The sequence below is a fragment of the Portunus trituberculatus genome, chromosome 47 (genome assembly GCF_017591435.1).
Source record: "Portunus trituberculatus isolate SZX2019 chromosome 47, ASM1759143v1, whole genome shotgun sequence".
Taxonomy (NCBI): domain Eukaryota; kingdom Metazoa; phylum Arthropoda; class Malacostraca; order Decapoda; family Portunidae; genus Portunus; species Portunus trituberculatus.
In genome coordinates this window covers 14,279,754-14,297,514 of record NC_059301.1, presented here as the reverse complement: position 1 = coordinate 14,297,514, position 17,761 = coordinate 14,279,754, and the positions used below count along the sequence as shown (strand labels likewise).

The window sequence follows — 17,761 nt, the reverse complement described above, 5'->3', positions numbered from 1 at the left end:
TAGCCTTCCCACCTCGTCCTGCCTCACTACCTACCTGCCTCAGCCTGCCTGCCTCCTTCAGCCTATCAACCTTTCCACCGTTACCTCTCTAGACAGTCAGCCTGCCTCCTGCATCCAAGAATGTCCTTCAAGCTTCCTTCACCCTAACTTCCTCACACAGTCCTATTCTCTCTCTCTCTCTCTCTCTCTCTCTCTCTCTCTCTCTCTCTCTCTCTCTCTCTCTCTCTCTCTCTCTCTCTCTCTCTCTCTCTCTCTCTCTCTCTCTCTCTCTCTCTCTCTCTCTGTCTGTCTGTCTGTCTCTGAGCCTTTTATCTCCCAACCATCACCAGGACGACAATGCGGAAATGCAGCAGCCGTGGATTCCTTTATTTTTTTGGGTGCCTTTTACGCCGGCACCTCAGAGGCACCCCGAAGGCCTACTGTTCTTTTTTTTTATCGCTACTGCTCCGTGTATCGTTTTATTGTAGGCCGAGGAACGGGTTATGATTGTCGCTTGAGGGGATAAGGAGAGGAACGGACGGATGGGTAAAGAGAATTAGACGAAGACAGGAAGGGTTACGGAAGGGTTACGCTTGGAAGGGTTAAGAATACGCGGGTAGAATGGAAGGGTCGAGGGAAAAGGCAGTAAAGTAAGAGAAGAGGCGAGCTGATGGTGGTGGTGGTGGTGGTGGTGGTGGTGGTGGTGGTAGTGGTGATGTTTGTAATATGGTAATGGGGTTGATTTTATTCTGAAAGTGAGTGAGTGACTGAGTGACGGAGAGCGAGAGAGAGAGAGAGAGAGAGAGAGAGAGAGAGAGAGAGAGAGAGAGAGAGAGAGAGAGAGAGGAGGTGTAAAACAGAAACTTCACACACACACACACACACACACACACACACACACACACACACACACACACACACACACACACACACACACACACACACACACACACACACACACACACACACACACACACAGAGATTGACAGACAGAGACCGATCACCAGGCAAAAGGAGGGAGGCAAACAAGAACAGAATGAATGAACAAGCACTGCAGTGTGGCGACAACAACAAGGAAGGGCGAGAAGGAAAATTCAGAGGACGATCAGAGGTTATCTCAGAATGAATGATAAGACTCAAGGAGAAAGAATTAGAGAAGGTGGCGACGGGTAGGCGTGGGTTTAAGGAGGCTGAAGAAACAGTGGCCGGGAGGAAGGTAGAAGGCATACGGAGGAAGCATAGAGGGAAGGAGTGGAGGGGGAGAGAAAAAGGGTAACTGTGCTGGAAGAGTTAAAAATCAGCTTTTATGGGGCGGCAAATTGATTACGAGCGCATCGTGTCGGTCGGCGGCAGGATGGAGCTCGCCGCTGACATACGTAGAGAGAGAGAGAGAGAGAGAGAGGGGGGAGTGCAGTAAGACCAGTAGTGTCATTGCTCTTTGGTCAATGTTCCTTCCTACTCTGCCCAACACATCTTACTCGCCTGCTGTCATTCCTTTCTGCTTTCATTGATGTATTACTTTACTTTTGTTGTTATAAGATGTTATTTCCTTGTGAGTATTGTATCCATTAACTCTGGTCACAGATTTTTTATTCTTTATTTTTTGTAGCAGAACCACTTGGACGAACGAAAGATTAATTGTTTTGATAGTATTGGTAGTAGCAATAGCAGTAGTAAAGCAGCAGCAGGAAGAATGGCAGTATTATTATTATTTTTATTATTATTACTATTAGTCGTAGTAGTATTAAAAGTAGTAGTAGTAGCAGCAGCAGTAGTAGTAGTAGTGGTAGTAGTAGTAGTAGTGGTGGTGGTAGTAGTAGTAGTAGTAGTAGTAGTAGTAGTAGTAGTAGTAGTAGTAGTAGTAGTAGTAGTAGTAGTAGTAGTAGTAGTAGTATTCTAGTAGTCGTAGTGGAAGTTGTTGTAGTAGTAGCAGTAGTAGTAGTAATAGTAGTAATAATAGAAGTAGTAGTAGAAACAGTGAAAATATTTGTAATAGCTGTATCAATATGGGCAGATTTATTAGCACGAAGAATATCACTAACAAATCTTATGAGTCAATACACCATATGGAACCCTCTATGAAAATAACTATTACTATATCATCACTGCTTAATAGTACTACAAATTTACATCGAACTGAGTAAAAGAATGTATATGTACAACAGCAGAGCGATGCACAAAGTAATAATTGATATGATGCGCGATTTTTTTGTTTTATAGTTCTGCGAAGCTTGGGTGGCTGATGTGCCTTCTGTGTGGCGGACAAGTACTTTTTTGTTGTTACCGTGGGACGTGTGGCGGTGATGGTGATGGCGGGCGATGTGCAGGTAACAGTAGCGGTGGTGGTGGCAGTGAATGCAATGGTGACAGCGGCGGCGATGGAGACGGAGGTTAATTGAATCCTGAGTAAAGACAGTCGAGCGAAACGTTGTAATCTGAAACCTGATGAAGGGAAATAGGACAGAAATAATAATAATAAAAAAAAGATTCAGCTACGGTCACGTCATTCATTTAACTACGTCTGCCCTGGAGGCGACATAGAAAACGAGGAGTCGGGCATTCCCTCCGTAGAAAATGGGAGTCTGGGTCAGGCCGCTAATCGAAAAAATATGGAAATGCAAGCCAATGCACTGACCAACCAACACTCGGGTCGCCATAAAAATGAAATTAGGGTGAACCGCAGGAAAAGGCAGAGGGAGGAGAGGAGGAGGCGGTGCTGAGAGGGATGGGTGAAGGAGGAGGGGGAAGAGAGGAAGGAGGTAGAAGAAGGCCGAGGGATAAGAATGGGAGGAGGGAAGGGGAGAGAGGAAGTTTTCAGGACAAGAGGAGCGAGAAAGAGGCATTCAGTCTGGGTGTGTCTCGGGGCTCCAGAGACAGACAGACGTATAGCAGGTAATGAGCGGCTGTGGCTGTGTACAACCCTGTATTATTTACCATAGAATGTTGCCGCGGGACCAGGTGAAACTCGAGACGGTCTGGTAAGGCTGAGGCAGGATCGGATTACCTTGTTACCGTAAGGAGCCTACGGTAAAGAAGTCTTCGCTCTGGACTAGATAGGTGTGGGTTGGTGTGGGGAAGGGTGATTGCTAGGGACCTGCATTTTTTATCATTTCTTAAGTTTTCGTTTCAAGTTTCACTCTTTCTTTGTGTTATACCATCGTGCTTGTGTGCTGAGGAGAAATAGATAATGTCATCTGCCACGCTTCCTATGCCAAATACAAAAAAAAAAGGAAAATAAGTAAATCAAAGCTAGAAATCACTCACAATCCTATACATAGCCTTGAAAACCTTTATATCAATAGACTGCAGGCCGAGAGTTTACTATGTACAGTACACAAAGGAGGTGCTGCAGTAGTGTTAGAATGCTTCCCGTCAGCTTGTCAGTGACCTAAGATTTACAGCACAAGAGTTCGTCCCTCTCTCCGAGGAACACTCTGACCTGGGAGATCACGTGACCGATACAAGATGACCGATAGTTTTCAAAAATTTATGTTCAGCACTCACATTTCCGTGGTGGGTGTGAGGCACCTGTGGAAACAACGCGTCGCCTCAACCATTACCACCGCCACCGCTCCAACCCTTCCATCACCTCCGCCACACGCAATGCTGACTAAGAAGAAAAAAAACTAAAAGAAAAAAAAGCAGGATGCGCCTTAGAGAAAAACGTTTTAACCCCTTCAGTATTGAGACGCATTTTTACCATGATTTTTGGGTATGATTAGACGATTTCACTTACATTAGGAAGGATCTATAGAGGTCAGGAGATTAATAGCCAGGCTTCACTATTTTAATTCCCACATAAATTTCTCAAGCGGTATAAAATCACTAAATAGTAAGCAGAATGAATGTGAAAACGCGGGATGGTACTGAAGGGGTGAGAGTCATGATGCAGCTCACCTTTACAATTTACATACTGCTCTTACTTTGTTACCTAAATATGAGGGAAAGGAAAACAAACCCTGGCGCAGTTATATACATTTTTTCTTTTCTCGTCCCCAGTTGTTCCGGTACTGCAAGGCTATCAGGTATACTTAGAATTCCACGAGTCAACAACAGCCTTTCTACTTCCCCCATTCACCAGGTCCTTGGAAAACCTCATCATTCACTACCATCTTTTTTATAATCTTTTTTTCTACATTCTCCCTTATGCTTCTAAAACCTTACCAATTACCACCTTTTCTATTTCTTTTTTCACCAGGTGTTCGTAAAGTGTCACTAGTCTTTCTATTTCATTATGTTTATCACTTCACAATTTGCTGTCACATTCCTACTAATCACCATAGACTTTTCTTTTTATTTCTTCCTTCGCAATATGGTTTTCGAATGTAACTAATCACCATCTTTTCCTTTATGTGCTTCTTCCTTCACCAAAGTATGCTAATATCTCACAGTCCACTTTTCTCCTTATTACTGGTGCTTTACGAATGTCAAGTATAACACTTTGTTTTATTATTGTGTAGTTAACTGAATTTCTTCTTACTCGTCGTACAAAAGAACATTACTACTTTCCATACCATTCTAGTCACTTACCCTTCACTTCAACACGTTCCCACTAGCCATTGTTTCCTATGCAAATCTAAATACACATACACTGGTCATCAAATCCCACACACATTTCTCGTGCAGTTGGTATTAGTTTCCATTCTCTTCCCGTTACGTGGCCGAGAGCAGCATATTCAGGTTAATGTGTCTGTGTCGGTCTTTCTGCTTTGATTACGTTTTCCATTGCACGTCACCTCGCTATCATTGTAACTGTTCGCTTATTACTGATTCTGGCCATCACATGATCTCCCAACGCCCACATCCTTTTGCTAATGACAGACCAGATACTTACGGAGTTTCTAATAAGTGGAAGTTTTTTTTTCTCTCTCTTTCTTGTCTGTTCATGTTGTGCCTGTTTGTTCCTTGTTGAGTTGTCCAAAGTTTATTGTTTTGACTTTATTTTTCTCAAAGACTAAAAAGAAAAAATCAAGGAAAGTTGCGGAAAGAATGGTTCCAATATGGTTCCTGGGTTATATTGTCCATTATTTTATCTTTCACAATGGAGTGCTGGCTTAGTTTTTGTGTATTCTTTATTTTAGATCCATTTTTCTTATATATTTATCGATCATGTATGTACAAGTATACGTAAGACGCTATCTGGATCACCTCAATGTTGATTTTTGGATTAATGTACCGATTTTATCATTGTGCCTCCTAAATTATGGTGTTATTGTGTTGGTATTGATTATTTAGTCAGCTGTCATCACCACATGTGGGGTTGTTGGCGTATTTTTCCATCTCATGTAATTCATATGCTGTGTGATCAGAACTGCTAAGAGAACACTCCTTTGTGGGAAACGCTCAACGCCTCCACGTGAAATATGTCTCGTAGTTTTTATTTATTGGTGGTATCTTATCTTTTTCATGATGTTTTCTTTTTTTTTCTTGGTAGGGTCTTTTCAGTACTCACATCATGCACGCTTAGTCTTTGCTTTGCTGCCTCACTGTTTGCGTGTCCGTGAAGTCCGCGTCTGAAATGAAAGCGTTGTCGCCGTTCATTAACCTCGGGAAGTGTGTGTGGCTTGGTAGATTTTGGAGATTTTTCCTTCTCTTTGATTAAATGCGTGAATGTAACATGCCATTATATATCCTTTGCATAATTCAGCCTGTTTTCTTGGTTAATTAATCAAGTCATGGTTTCATACCGTTAAACATTTCTTAAATTCGAGGGAATCATAAACGGCATCCTTGTGGAAAGCTTTCACAGACTGAAGAAATGTTTTGTCTCAGTCCAGATCTTTACATTTTTACATTCGCCTAAAATGTAAGGTATAATAAACACACACACACACACACACACACACACACACACACACACACACACACACACACACACACACACACACACACACACACACACACACACACACACACACACACACACACACACACACACACACATAGTCTTGAAAAGTGAAAGCACTGCAATTATGAAAGACTGAGAACCACTGAGTCCTAACACTAAACTTTTTTCTTGTAGGTAAGGATGTAAATGGTGCTTCATGGTTTCAGGTCACAAGCACGACCCCACTCAATTAGCTCAGAGTTGGATAGACTTCTAAGCACTGGGCAGAGTCACCCAAGGCTCTAAAGGAACAGCCAAGGTTGTAATGCTACACTGAACCATTGCAAGATAGTAGGTATATTACAGTTGGTTTTCTATGCCAAAAGGTGGCCTGCGAAGGACTGCAAGAATAAGCTGTTGATTTTAAAGATATAGTGAAGTACTTATTCCAATTCTTGTTCATAAAATCTCTATAATGTTTACCTTCCAATTTCTTCATCAACGTCACATTCACGTTAAATATAAACTACAGACATAGAAATTTTAGTGAGTGGAGGGGCGTTGAGCCAATGGTGGGAGGAATATAACGAGACCAAGACTGGCGAGGCAGGTCCAGCGATGATCACCATAGGATAGACTGCTCTCCTAATCATCTTGCTGCGCCTCTCCCTCCACCAACCTCATCACTTTTCTTTATATCTGTTATCAGTACCCTACATATGGTCTCCCCTGCCGCGCGTGTGTCTCTCTAGGACCTGAATTAATACAGTACAACCATTAGCAGACGCCTAGGCGCGGTCAGCCTTCCTCAACGCTGTAGGCCCAAGCCACGGCCGGCATATTGTTCCTGTCACCTGTCTGCCGGACACTGGACGTGGAACAAACCTCGACTACAGATCAGTGGTCGATAAAGGCTAATCTCGCCTGGTTTGTAGTCCGTGTCATCACGTACTGTGCACCATCGAGTGACGCGCTCAGAGAGAACGGCGACATGCTGCTATCAAACTGTTGGACAAAGAAGAGGCCGACGAGCTTGTAAATAACGCGCGACAAACCGGCGCAGGGCGGACGTCTCTCCCAGGGTGTGTCAGGGCGCAGGGTCACCCGGGTGGGCTTGAAGACGTAGTGGGGTAGTGGGACAGCCTTGCCACTACACCTCGATAACGGCAGTAATGAGACCTTCTGTCCTGAGCGGCCCGCGGGAGGGGCAACTGCCCACAGAGGGAGAGAAGGCAAATGACGAGGGCGAGGCTGAATAAAGGGAATGGCGCAACTAAAGGATATAATGATAAAACATGAGAGATAAGCAAAGAAGAGAGGGTACAGGAGGCAAGTGACGAGGATGGGCTGAATAAAGGGAATGGTGAAGCTGAAGAATGTAATGATAAAGCATCGAGATAAGCAAAGGCAAGAGGGGCTGGAACTTGCACGGACACATTCGTTGCGGTAAGGCGAGTAGGGCAAGCGATGTCAATCTCACGAAAGGAAATCTGGTGGCAGGAGGAAGGGGATGAAATACGCGACCGATAAGGAAACGAAAATAATACAACTAACATAGGAGAATGACATTATCCTAATACTCATTACTAGACGTATCATAAAAAAATATTCCACGGATATGAACAAAAAACACAGCAATAAAAAGAAAAATAGAGAGACTACGAAGAGAAATTAACTACAGAAACAAAACCACATCAAAAAAGATAGAAAAGGTGGAGCATCCGTGGAGAGAAGGGTCTAGATGGAAGGGGAGGGATGGGATGGGATGGCAGACGGAGGAAAAGGTTGTTGTTGGAAGGGAGTGGGAGGTATGGGAAGGAAGGGGCTTAGCGTTGTCTGCTTTATGGGGACCGAGGCCGTGGGGGACACAACTTTACGGGGAACATAAGGTGTATCTCTCGGACCTTGTGGGGGACGAGGGTAATGGGTGGTACGCACACGCTTTAGGGCCTGAGTAACGTGGGCGGTGGTGTGGCGAGGTGTGGTGTGCTAAGATGTGGTGTGGCGGTGGTAAGGGAAGGCGGAAGTGTGTGCGTGTATGTGTGTGTGTATGCTTAACCCCCCTCAGTACTGCGACGCATTTTTTGCGGTCAAATTTGGGTATGACTTTATTGGCATTAAGAAGGGTTTATGGAGGATAGAAAATTAATGCCACTGTCTTCACTATTTTAATCCCTACATGATTTTCTAGAGCTGTATAAAATTGCCAGATAGCAAACAGAATCAATATGGAAAAACGTCAAGGGATTTAGATCAAGTGGAGAGAGAGAGAGAGAGAGAGAGAGAGAGAGAGAGAGAGAGAGAGAGAGAGAGTGAGAGTACTGTGGTTGCTATAAACTTGTTGAAACACGTAACACTTTGTCTCTCAGTCTCCCTTTTCTTTTTTTTCTCATGTGTTAAAAAAAAAGAGAACATAAAACAAAAATTAAGAAGACATGATACAAAAAACACACATCAGTACAGACAAAAGTACTATTTAGCTACTGTCTGTCTGTTCTACTTTCCCGCCTCTCAAGCTTCTTCTTCCCTTTCTACATACAAAAAAAAAATCAGAACACAATTGCAAACGACTGACAAGACGTGATAGGAGAACGCTCGCCAATATAGACTATAAGTATAATCTAGGTAATGCCTTTATCTGTTAACATCCGTCTGGTTCTTGTTCTCCCCGGTTGTTATAGTTGCCAAACCCGACAGTGCCCGCCCGTCACGCAGCCCATCACGCCCGCCCCATCTGTTCTGTTTGCCGCCAAATCACTGCGTCCTTCTTCACCTGTAATTTGACATCGACGGAAGGTAATCACGCGCTTCCTCGTCCCTCGACATCCTCTTGTATTGCTTAATCAGAGACGGAAGTGAAGAGAAAGGACGGAATGTTTGTGTGTGTGTGTGTGAGTGTGTATATGTGTGTAAAGAGAGAGAGAGAGAGAGAGAGAGAGAGAGAGAGAGAGAGACTCACTAGAAAAGCGGGAATGATGGAGATTTTTGTTTTCGGTTTACATAATTTGATTGACATAATGGACAATAAGATAGAAAAGTGTGCCAAAGCTGAATTGTATGTTTTTTTTTCTTCAGCAAATGCGATTAATGATATGTTGAATTAATGTGTGTGTGTGTGTGTGTGTGTGTGTGTGTGTGTGTGCGTGCACGTGTCAGCGATGATGTAGAAAAACAAATTCTATTTTCTTCATGTTTACAGTTAAATTTCGCTTGATTTTTCCTCTTTTTCAATATTATTTTTCCCTCCCTCTCTGTCTCTCTGTCATGCATGAGAATGTGAAAGACGGACGAAGAAAACACTGCAGCACTAACAATGCCTGGCTTAGGTTAGCAGATTAAGAGAAAGTAAAAGTGCGCGAACATTTGAGTTTATGTTAATAGATGTGTGTGTGTGTGTGTGTGTGTGTGTGTGTGTGTGTGTGTGTGTGTGTGTGTGTGTGTGTGTGTGTGTGTGTGCATGTTTAAACTCATCAAGTGTCGGCTCACGTGGTACGCCAAGCCGCTCATCTCCACCGCCAGTAACAATCTTATAACGCATTGGCCACGGCCCGTCACCAGCGCTGGGCCGCCTCGTCTGCCCCTATCTCAGCGCGGGGTCCAGGTCGTGATAGTGCCGCTGGGACCAACTGTATCTTAATGAAATTTGCATCTGTCTCTGTGTTGAAATATGTGAACGCCATTCTGATTTCGAAAGTATGCGTGGAACATTGAGCTCGACCCTACACACACACACACACACACACACACACACACACACACACACACACACACACACACACACAGAGAGAGAGAGAGAGAGAGAGAGAGAGAGAGAGAGAGAGAGAGAGAGAGAGAGAAAGTGGACATGGTGTGTTAAGTAGCCAGGAGTCCCGTGGGCAGCAACGTACAAAAGCAGCGTCAATATGAAAAATTACCACATGGGAAGCCAACCTGCATACGAGAGCGGACTGTGCGTTTGTTATTTCCCAACACTGCAATCTCGACCCCAAACCTACATTCAAGTTAGGTGCAGCAGAAGAACATAGTCACAAAATACATCCCATTGAGTTCTTTTCCCGGTATAAATAGGGCTTCACATTATAAACACAAGTGCAAATTCATGCCCAACCTAACACATCTTATTCTGGAGAGTGAGCCAGCGAGAAAGGAAGTAATGGCCATAGTTCATGAAAGCGAGTAATGACAATGATGATAGGCATGATCCAGAAAGTGGCTGCCGTGATGCTAACGATTATCACATCAACATCCAGGTGATAATGATATATAATAATCCCCGAGATGGCGCCATAAATCAGGCCCAGCAGCGGCTCAGCATCCTTGTACGCACCTTGTATACGACCATCGCCGAGGCAAGGCTGTTTTTTTTTTTTCTGACTCCAGCGGCGCCTATGTAATATCTCACCTCCTTAAGTCAGTGAACATCCTCACAAACCAGTCGAGGCAGGACGGAGGGTTTTGGCAGCGACGTCAGGACTAGAGAGAATGTTTTGCCAGTAGTTTTGTGTAAGTTTGATTATTCTGTGTATACTGTTTCACCTCCTTAATCCCTGCAATAATGAGACATATTTTTATCTTGAGATTTGAGTATGATTAGACCATTTTATTGACATTAGGAAAGCTCTATGGAGGTCAGATGATTAATGACCAGAGTCTTCACTATTTTAATCTCCCACAAAACAGAATGAATAAAAAAGGATAATGAGTTTGGGTTTCGTTGTGGAGACTGTTGAGGTTATTTAGGGGTTGGAGTTCACAGGTTCACCAGCGTCAGTATAGCATCTCCTTCATCCTCATACGCATCTGCAAAAATGTCCAGAGAGAGGAAATGGAAGTTTGAGTACTGGTATGGAGGTTGTAGTAGCTAATTTTCGGTACTGATTTCAAGTCCAACAGCGTCAGCGTTTCCGCATAACCTCACACACTTTACAGCTCGCATTTTTGTAAACACGTTGAGACAGAAAAGAACAATTTTGGTCATCGCTGTCAAGAGTGTCAAGTCAGTTTCATCATTTATCATAATTCCAACGACGCGTGTGAATTATATCACTCATTTAAGATAGGGCGATTTTTCTTGCAAATATGTAAACTGGAAGGATTGTCTGAGTTGTCCTTATGGAGCTTGTAGAGACAATTTCAGCTCTGATTCTAAGTTTAACGGCGTGCCTGTAACCCTTTCAATACTAGGACGCATGTTCATGTTTATTCTGCTTTCTACTTGGTTATTTTATGCAGCTTTAAAAACTTATATGAAAATTAAAATAGTGAAGACTCCGGCCTTTAATCTTCTGACCTCTATAGACCCTACCTAATGTAAATAAAATCGTCTAATCATATAAAAAAAAGATAAAAATGGGTTCCAGTTCTGAAAGGCTTTAATATCTCGCGCCTTTAAGTGAGTGAGCGTCTTTGCAAAAACGACAGGGGCAGAGAGGGGCAGTTCGGACATCGTTGCGGAGGCTGCTGTCGCTGGCCACCGCGCTGTACCGTTACTTCCTGCGGCACCTAAAGGGTCTCTCATGTAAATCGTCGTGCCTGATCCCTTCCCGCACACGGCTGTAGTGGCTGATGAGGTTTTCTGGTTCCCGTTACGGCGATGCGATAAGCTGCGAGGTGCCGTTTTGCTTCTCCTCGTCGTTCTTGTTTGGTGTTGGTTTATTTTTATCCTGGTGGTGTTGGTTGTAACAGTGGTGGTGGTGGTGGTGATGATGTGCTTGTTGATGATGTTTTTGGCGCGTGCATAGCAAATACTTGTGATTTATAACATCTCTCTCTCTCTCTCTCTCTCTCTCTCTCTCTCTCTCTCTCTCTCTCTCTCTCTCTCTCTCTCTCTCTCTCTCTCTCTCTCTCTCTCTCTCTCTCTCTCTCTCTCTCTCTCTCTCTCTCTCTGTGTGTGTGTGTGTGTGTGTGTGTGTGTGTGTGTGTGTGTGTGTGTGTGTGTGTGTGTGTGTGTGTGTGTGTGTGTGTGTGTGTGTGTGTGTGTGTGTGTGTGTGTGTGTGTGTGTGTGTGTGTGTGTGTGTGTGTGTGTGTGTGTAATTCATACATACGTTAAGCACCATAAACTATGTATATGAGGAGAGAGAGAGAGAGAGAGAGAGAGAGAGAGAGAGAGAGAGAGAGAGAGAGAGAGAGAAGAGAGAGAGTACCTTGGGAAGATAGAGATCACAGCCACTTTTTTCTCCCTCCCCCTCCCCTCACCATTCCTCCCCCAGGAAGATGATGCAGCGGGAAGCATGAAGGAATGCATTATACAGAGAGAGAGAGAGAGAGAGAGAGAGAGAGAGAGAGAGAGAGAGAGAGAGAGAGAGAGAGAGAGAGAGAGAGAGAGAGAGAGAGAGAGAGAGAGAGAGAGAGAGAGAGAGAGAGAGAGAGAGAGAGAGAAAATCAACCCCCCTTCTCCCCACCATCACCACACAGACACAAGCATGCAGACAGAAAGACAGAAAGGCAGATACACGGACAGAGAGACAGACAGGTACAAATATAAAGAGAGAAACACACAGACAAGACAGACGGACGAACTGACAGAAGATAATACCCTAGTCATAAATCACCTACCATCCTTGCCTGCCTGTCTCTCTCTCTCTCTCTCTCTCTCTCTCTCTCTCTTCCTTTCTACACACTCCCTAAGCAAGCACCGCCATAGGTAGCAAGTCTCAGGTACGCCGGGGATGAGGTGAAAGCAAATCTGAGGGAGGAAGAGAGAGAGAGAGAGAACCAGACGGACAGAAACACACGGCTTGAGGTGAGAGAAGCGCAGGTGTTTGAGGCGCGCGGGTGTTGTCTAGCGGTGCCTCGGAAAGGAAGAAATGGATAGTGAAGGAGCAGATTGTGTTGGTGGCGGGAGAAAGGCACAGCGAAGGGTGACGCAGCCCTCTCATTACTGCGCTCAGCCACCTCCATTATAAGGGCAGCTCCGGGTGACGGACTTGTGTTAAAATCGAGAGGAGAAAGAAGAAGAAGAAGAAGAAGAAGAAGAAGAAGAAGAAGAAGAAGAAGAAGAAGAAAGAAGAAGAAAAAGAAGAAGAAGAAGAGGATTGAGAAGAAGATTAAGGAGAAGAATAAGAAGAAGAAAAGAAGAAGAAAAATAGTAATAATAAGAAGAAGAAATAAAAAAGAATGGTCTACAGAGAGAGAGAGAGAGAGAGAGAGAGAGAGAGAGAGAGAGAGAGAGAGAGAGAGAGAGAGAGAGAGCGGTATTGTCTTGAGACTTTTACGTGTGCCGTTGATGATAGTGATAATGGGGATGATGGTGATATTAATAATGGTAGTGATAATGATTCTGGTTATATGAATAATGAGGATGATGATAATAGTAGTATTTGTAGCAGGAGTAGTAGTAGTAGTAGTAATAATAATAATAATAATAATAATAATAATAATAATAATAATAATAATAATAATAATAATAATAATAATCCATTCATTCTTATCGTCTGACTAAATAGGAATGAGCAGCTTACACCATGACACGACTCTAAATATGGCTGGCTACTAGTGTTTTTATTGTTCTTCTGTGAATACAAACACTAATATTACTTCTACTATTACAACTGTCCATAATGATGACAGTATTGATACCCGTACTAACAGTCTACTACTATTATTATTGCTTCTACCAATACTGAAGTTCACAGTAATAAAAATTATAATGAAAATGATAATAATAATATCACTACATCTACATACTATTTTTACCACCACCACTACCATCACCACCGCCGCAGGTACTACTAAGCAACAGTAACACGGCTGCACGTAACCAAACAAGACACTGGGTACGTGTGGGTGTCAATGGCAAACGTAGAGGGATGCAATCGCGCGCTGACGGGAACATGGTGGTTTGTTTGCACTACTTGAGGCATGCTGCGCCACGCCACCCCCCGGGAACTTACTTGGGCCTGTCCCGTGCTGGGGAATACACGGCCGATTTGCATGACGATTAGAGGGTGTGGTGGGAAGCACGTCAGTGGCTGGAAGGGAGGGGCTTCTTTGAGGGTGATTCAGAGGCTGGCGAGGTAGCGCGTGCGTGTTGTGAGGCCCAAGCATGCCACACAGGAAAACTTAACACTTCCATCGCCATGAATTCTCAAGCTAAACAAAACAACCTTGGTGGGAGTTCAGTGTGCAATAGCAATAAGCGTCATTGGCAGATACAGCAGTGGTCTAAATGCTTAGGTCTAGTTATGTTTTACAGGGAATGATTAGCGTAGCTCATTGGCTCAGATATAGCAGTGGTCTAGCTGCTAAAATCTTGTTATGTTCTTTGGGACTGATCTGCTTAGCTCCTTCGTACAGATATAGCAGTTGGTCCAGTTGCTTAGGTCTTGTTATGTTTTGCAGGGACTTCTTTGCTTAGTTCATTCGTTCGAGATTGGTAAGTTAAAAAGTGTAGATTTGTCATTTGTAGTCAGAGGGTTAAAATTATTCTAGGCTAGTGTAACAAAGCCTTGAGATATTCCATTACTATTTTATACTCCCTTCCTTATTCGTCATGCTACTATTTATATCCTCAAGATTTTTTGTTTTGTTGTTTAGGAAAGGCTACACGGGGCATATTTTACTTATTCATTTAGGAGCTATCATAAGTAATGGCGCATCCAGTTATATGGCTTCCGCGTCTGGCCCATGGAGACTTCCCCGGCGCCGCCACAGCCACTCGAGCACCGATGGCAGGCTCGTAGGTGCATATGTTAAGCAAGTATTATGTGTCGGGTTACCTCAGTGAACCCCGCGTGATCTGTATCATTTAGTATATCTTGGAGCATGCGAGCTTGCCCCTGCCTGGCGGACTCATTGTATGCAGAAGACTAGTGTACGAAGAGAGAGAGTAGAAACAGAGCGAAAGAGAGAGAGAGAGAGAGAGAGAGAGAGAGAGAGAGATACCAATGGCATTCTTTTTATCGGCTTCGCTCTTGTGTGTGGAAGTAATAGTAGACAGAGGGCTGACAGACGCACCGGCATCAAGCCAGTCAGCCAGCCAAGCTCGTGCCTTATACGTGTGTCCGCCGTTCCCTGTCATTATTGAATTACCTCGACCAGCGCACCGGCACCGCTAAGGAGGCAGTTACCGAGATAAAGCCGGTCCGAGGCTGCTGAGGAAGAGGAACAGGGAAAGCAACACGGATAGGAGAAAGGCAAGTCTAAGTGGAGGCTGAGCGTGGGAGGAGGAAGGGACATCACAGGAAGAGTAGAGATAAATGTGGAAGGAAGAGAAAGTGAGAAGAGAAAGAGATACACGAGGTAGAGATAAGGAAGAGCTTGACGATAAGATGTAAGGATTGAATATAAAATAGAGGGAGAAATATACGAGAAACGGGGGATTGAAGGAAATGACGAGGAAATTAAGAGCGATGAAGAAAATTAACAGTATATAATAATGAACATCCAAGAGATAAAGATTAGAAGAAAGAAATTAAAAGATGAAAGATTAGGAAAAAGGAAAGAAAAAAAAGAAGATAAGCGTGAATGGAGTTAAAGACAGGAAAACAACATGAGAGGGAAAGGAAGAAAAAGAGAGAAGAGGAGAATGATGGAGAATAAAAGAAGGAAAGGGAAAGGAACAGATATATTGAATGAGTTGTGAAATTTGTGACATTAAGAGAATGTTAAGGCAAAGAATGAAAAAGGATCACACACACACACACGAACAATAACAGAGGGATAGTAAACAAAAAAATATTGATGCGGAAAACATATATATTGATGAAGCATTAGAAAAGAGAGTCAATATCTCCCAAGACTTAATACACATCGTCTGAAAGAGAATTTAATTACATGTTGCAGGAAAAGGATGGATTTGACCCAACCCAACCTAACCTAACCTAACCAATCTAGATTTGACTCAGTTGGAGGAATAAGAACAGAACGTAAAAAATGGAGATCAGAGAGAGAGAGAGAGAGAGAGAGAGAGAGAGAGAGAGAGAGAGAGAGAGAGAGAGAGAGAGAGAGAGAGAGAGAGAGAGAGAGAGAGAGAGAGAGAGAGAGGTCACTTTTCTGAATCTACTAGTCATGGAAGAGAAGACGACTACTTCTTGCCAGAGATAATTTTAGACTCTATGACTTGTGTGTCTATTAGACGTAAGTGTTGAGTAGAGAGAGAGAGAGAGAGAGAGAGAGAGAGAGAGAGAGAGAGAGAGAGAGAGACGTTGGTGTGATGGTCTGTTTGTTATTGGAGGAGGAGGAAGCGAAAGGAGAAGGGAGAAGAAGAAGAGGTAGATTGGTGCTGGTGCTGGTGAAGATGGCAGCGGCAGCAGCAACTTTCACTTGGATGGCTGCGGGGTGAAGAGGTGACCGCCGCCTTGCTGTCCTGCCGCTCGCTGCCTCACACCTGGAGTGGCAAATTTCACCTGTTATTACCGCGTCCCAGCTCTGAGGCTCCCCTTTCTCCCATTCATTCTCGTACACTTTCCCTTTACTCATGTCTCTTCCCACTCCGCCAGGTTTGATTAGAAAAAAACTTTTAAAACTGCCACCAAGTACAGCATTATAATGTCAACAATGAGAGGTCATTTAAACCACACTTACCTGGAGATTCTCATGGTCACCCCGAGAGGTCGGTCAGATGAGCAGCGCAGCGCAACCTTTCTCTTGTGCGGCTCGGGAACGACTGACTGCGAGTGGTCACTTGCTATTCACCTCTCGTTCCAGTGGCTGCCTCAGGGTGAAGATGCACCGCCTACTCTCCTGATCCAGCCAATCATGTGCGCCCTTACAGCGAACGAGATTTACGTGGAGTTTAATGTTTGCGTTTAGTGTGACGCAATGCACTGTGATGTTTGATGACTGTACGTGTCCCCAAGGCGTTCAGTAAGCACTACTCATGTTCAAGGAATCGGCAGAGTGAAGGGATCGCCGCGCAAGGGCGTGTGTCTTACGGAGGAGATACGGAGGCGTGTGTGCGGGGTCGCGTGGGGTCAGCCCGAGAGGTGTTCTGGTGCTGCAAGAGTTGAGTTGCGATCTGGCCGCTTAGAGGCTGGTGGCGTCCACTGCTCTTCCTGCCGCTAGCACCCAACCCTCCCCGTCCCGCGCCCCTGCAGGACTTCTCTCTCCTTATCTGTTGAGGAAGGCGCGGCGGACAGCAGGCGATTCCTGGTGGCACTGAGGGTGGGGTGGGCGAAGTGGCTGTCCCGTAGACCTTTGGCCCCACCTGCCCCAGCGATGACCTCATTCCCGGTGGAGGCGGGCACGGTCGGGTGGTAGCCAGGCAGATGCGTGGGAGCCGCTCCCCGGTGCACACGCGCCCCACATGTGCAACCACTCGCCCGCTTTCCGCCTCGCGTTACCCACCCACACAAACCTCTAGGGATGTCTTTTGTGTACAGTTGTGAAACGCAGTGATAAAACTTAGAGGCGCGTCAAGTGAAGTGTATGAGATCAGTGCCGCCCTCGCCCCGGCGAGTGAGATGACCCCCTAGCCGGCCACTGCAGGGCCGACCCACCTCAGTGATGGACTCCTTTAGTGACAAGTCGGATAGTGGAGTGCTTGTGCCGCCACGGCCGGTGATGTACGGCAACATGGTGTGTCCGGTAGAAACTTCGAGGGACGGTGACGACTCCTCCCCCAGCGTCACCCCTGTCCTTTCCTGCGATCACTCCGTCACCCAGCTCGCGCCGCCCCTCTCTAGGACAAGCGACCAGGTCCTCTCACAGGACCAGACTATCAAGGTAAGAGAGCATGTGTATCGTGCATGAGTGAAGTCACGGCTACACCTTACAAGGGAAATTAGGGGATTGGGAGCAGGGCACAGTAGATCACTATATGGGCAGCGTTCATTTCCCTATCTGTCGTGCGTGCGTGTCACAACTCTCGGGTAGTTAAACACCGTCACCAGCACCATGCTGAGCACTTCGCTCCAGCGGCGTCTGAACAGCGCCTTGCCATCCGGCCTGGGCAATGATGCCATGGTTTGTAGTAGAGACTAAGCCTCATTTTCGTGAAGTGAAGTGACCGACCA

At 44.9% G+C, this 17,761-nt stretch overlaps 1 protein-coding gene and 1 long non-coding RNA gene across 5 annotated transcripts in view; one reads left to right on the top strand and one right to left on the bottom strand.

Annotated features, from left to right (window-relative positions):
• LOC123520741 (knirps-related protein-like) overlaps positions 1-17,761 on the top strand; it is a 104,051-nt gene that overhangs the window by 15,519 nt on the left and 70,771 nt on the right. The window contains exon 1 of one of the 4 annotated variants that reach the window (XM_045283300.1): positions 16,634-17,471. The exons of 2 other annotated variants lie outside the window; for them this stretch is intronic. In XM_045283300.1, the coding sequence (XP_045139235.1) occupies positions 17,253-17,471 (219 nt within the window). In that variant the 5' untranslated portion in view covers positions 16,634-17,252. Of the gene's footprint in view, positions 1-16,633; positions 17,472-17,761 lie in introns of those variants that run through there. One more of the 4 variants, XM_045283301.1, reaches the window with a different exon arrangement.
• On the bottom strand, positions 15,486-16,617 carry LOC123520742. Its single transcript, XR_006679355.1, has 2 exons — positions 16,332-16,617; positions 15,486-16,134 (listed from the first exon to the last, which is right to left on the bottom strand). It is a non-coding gene; the product is annotated as an uncharacterized LOC123520742 (long non-coding RNA).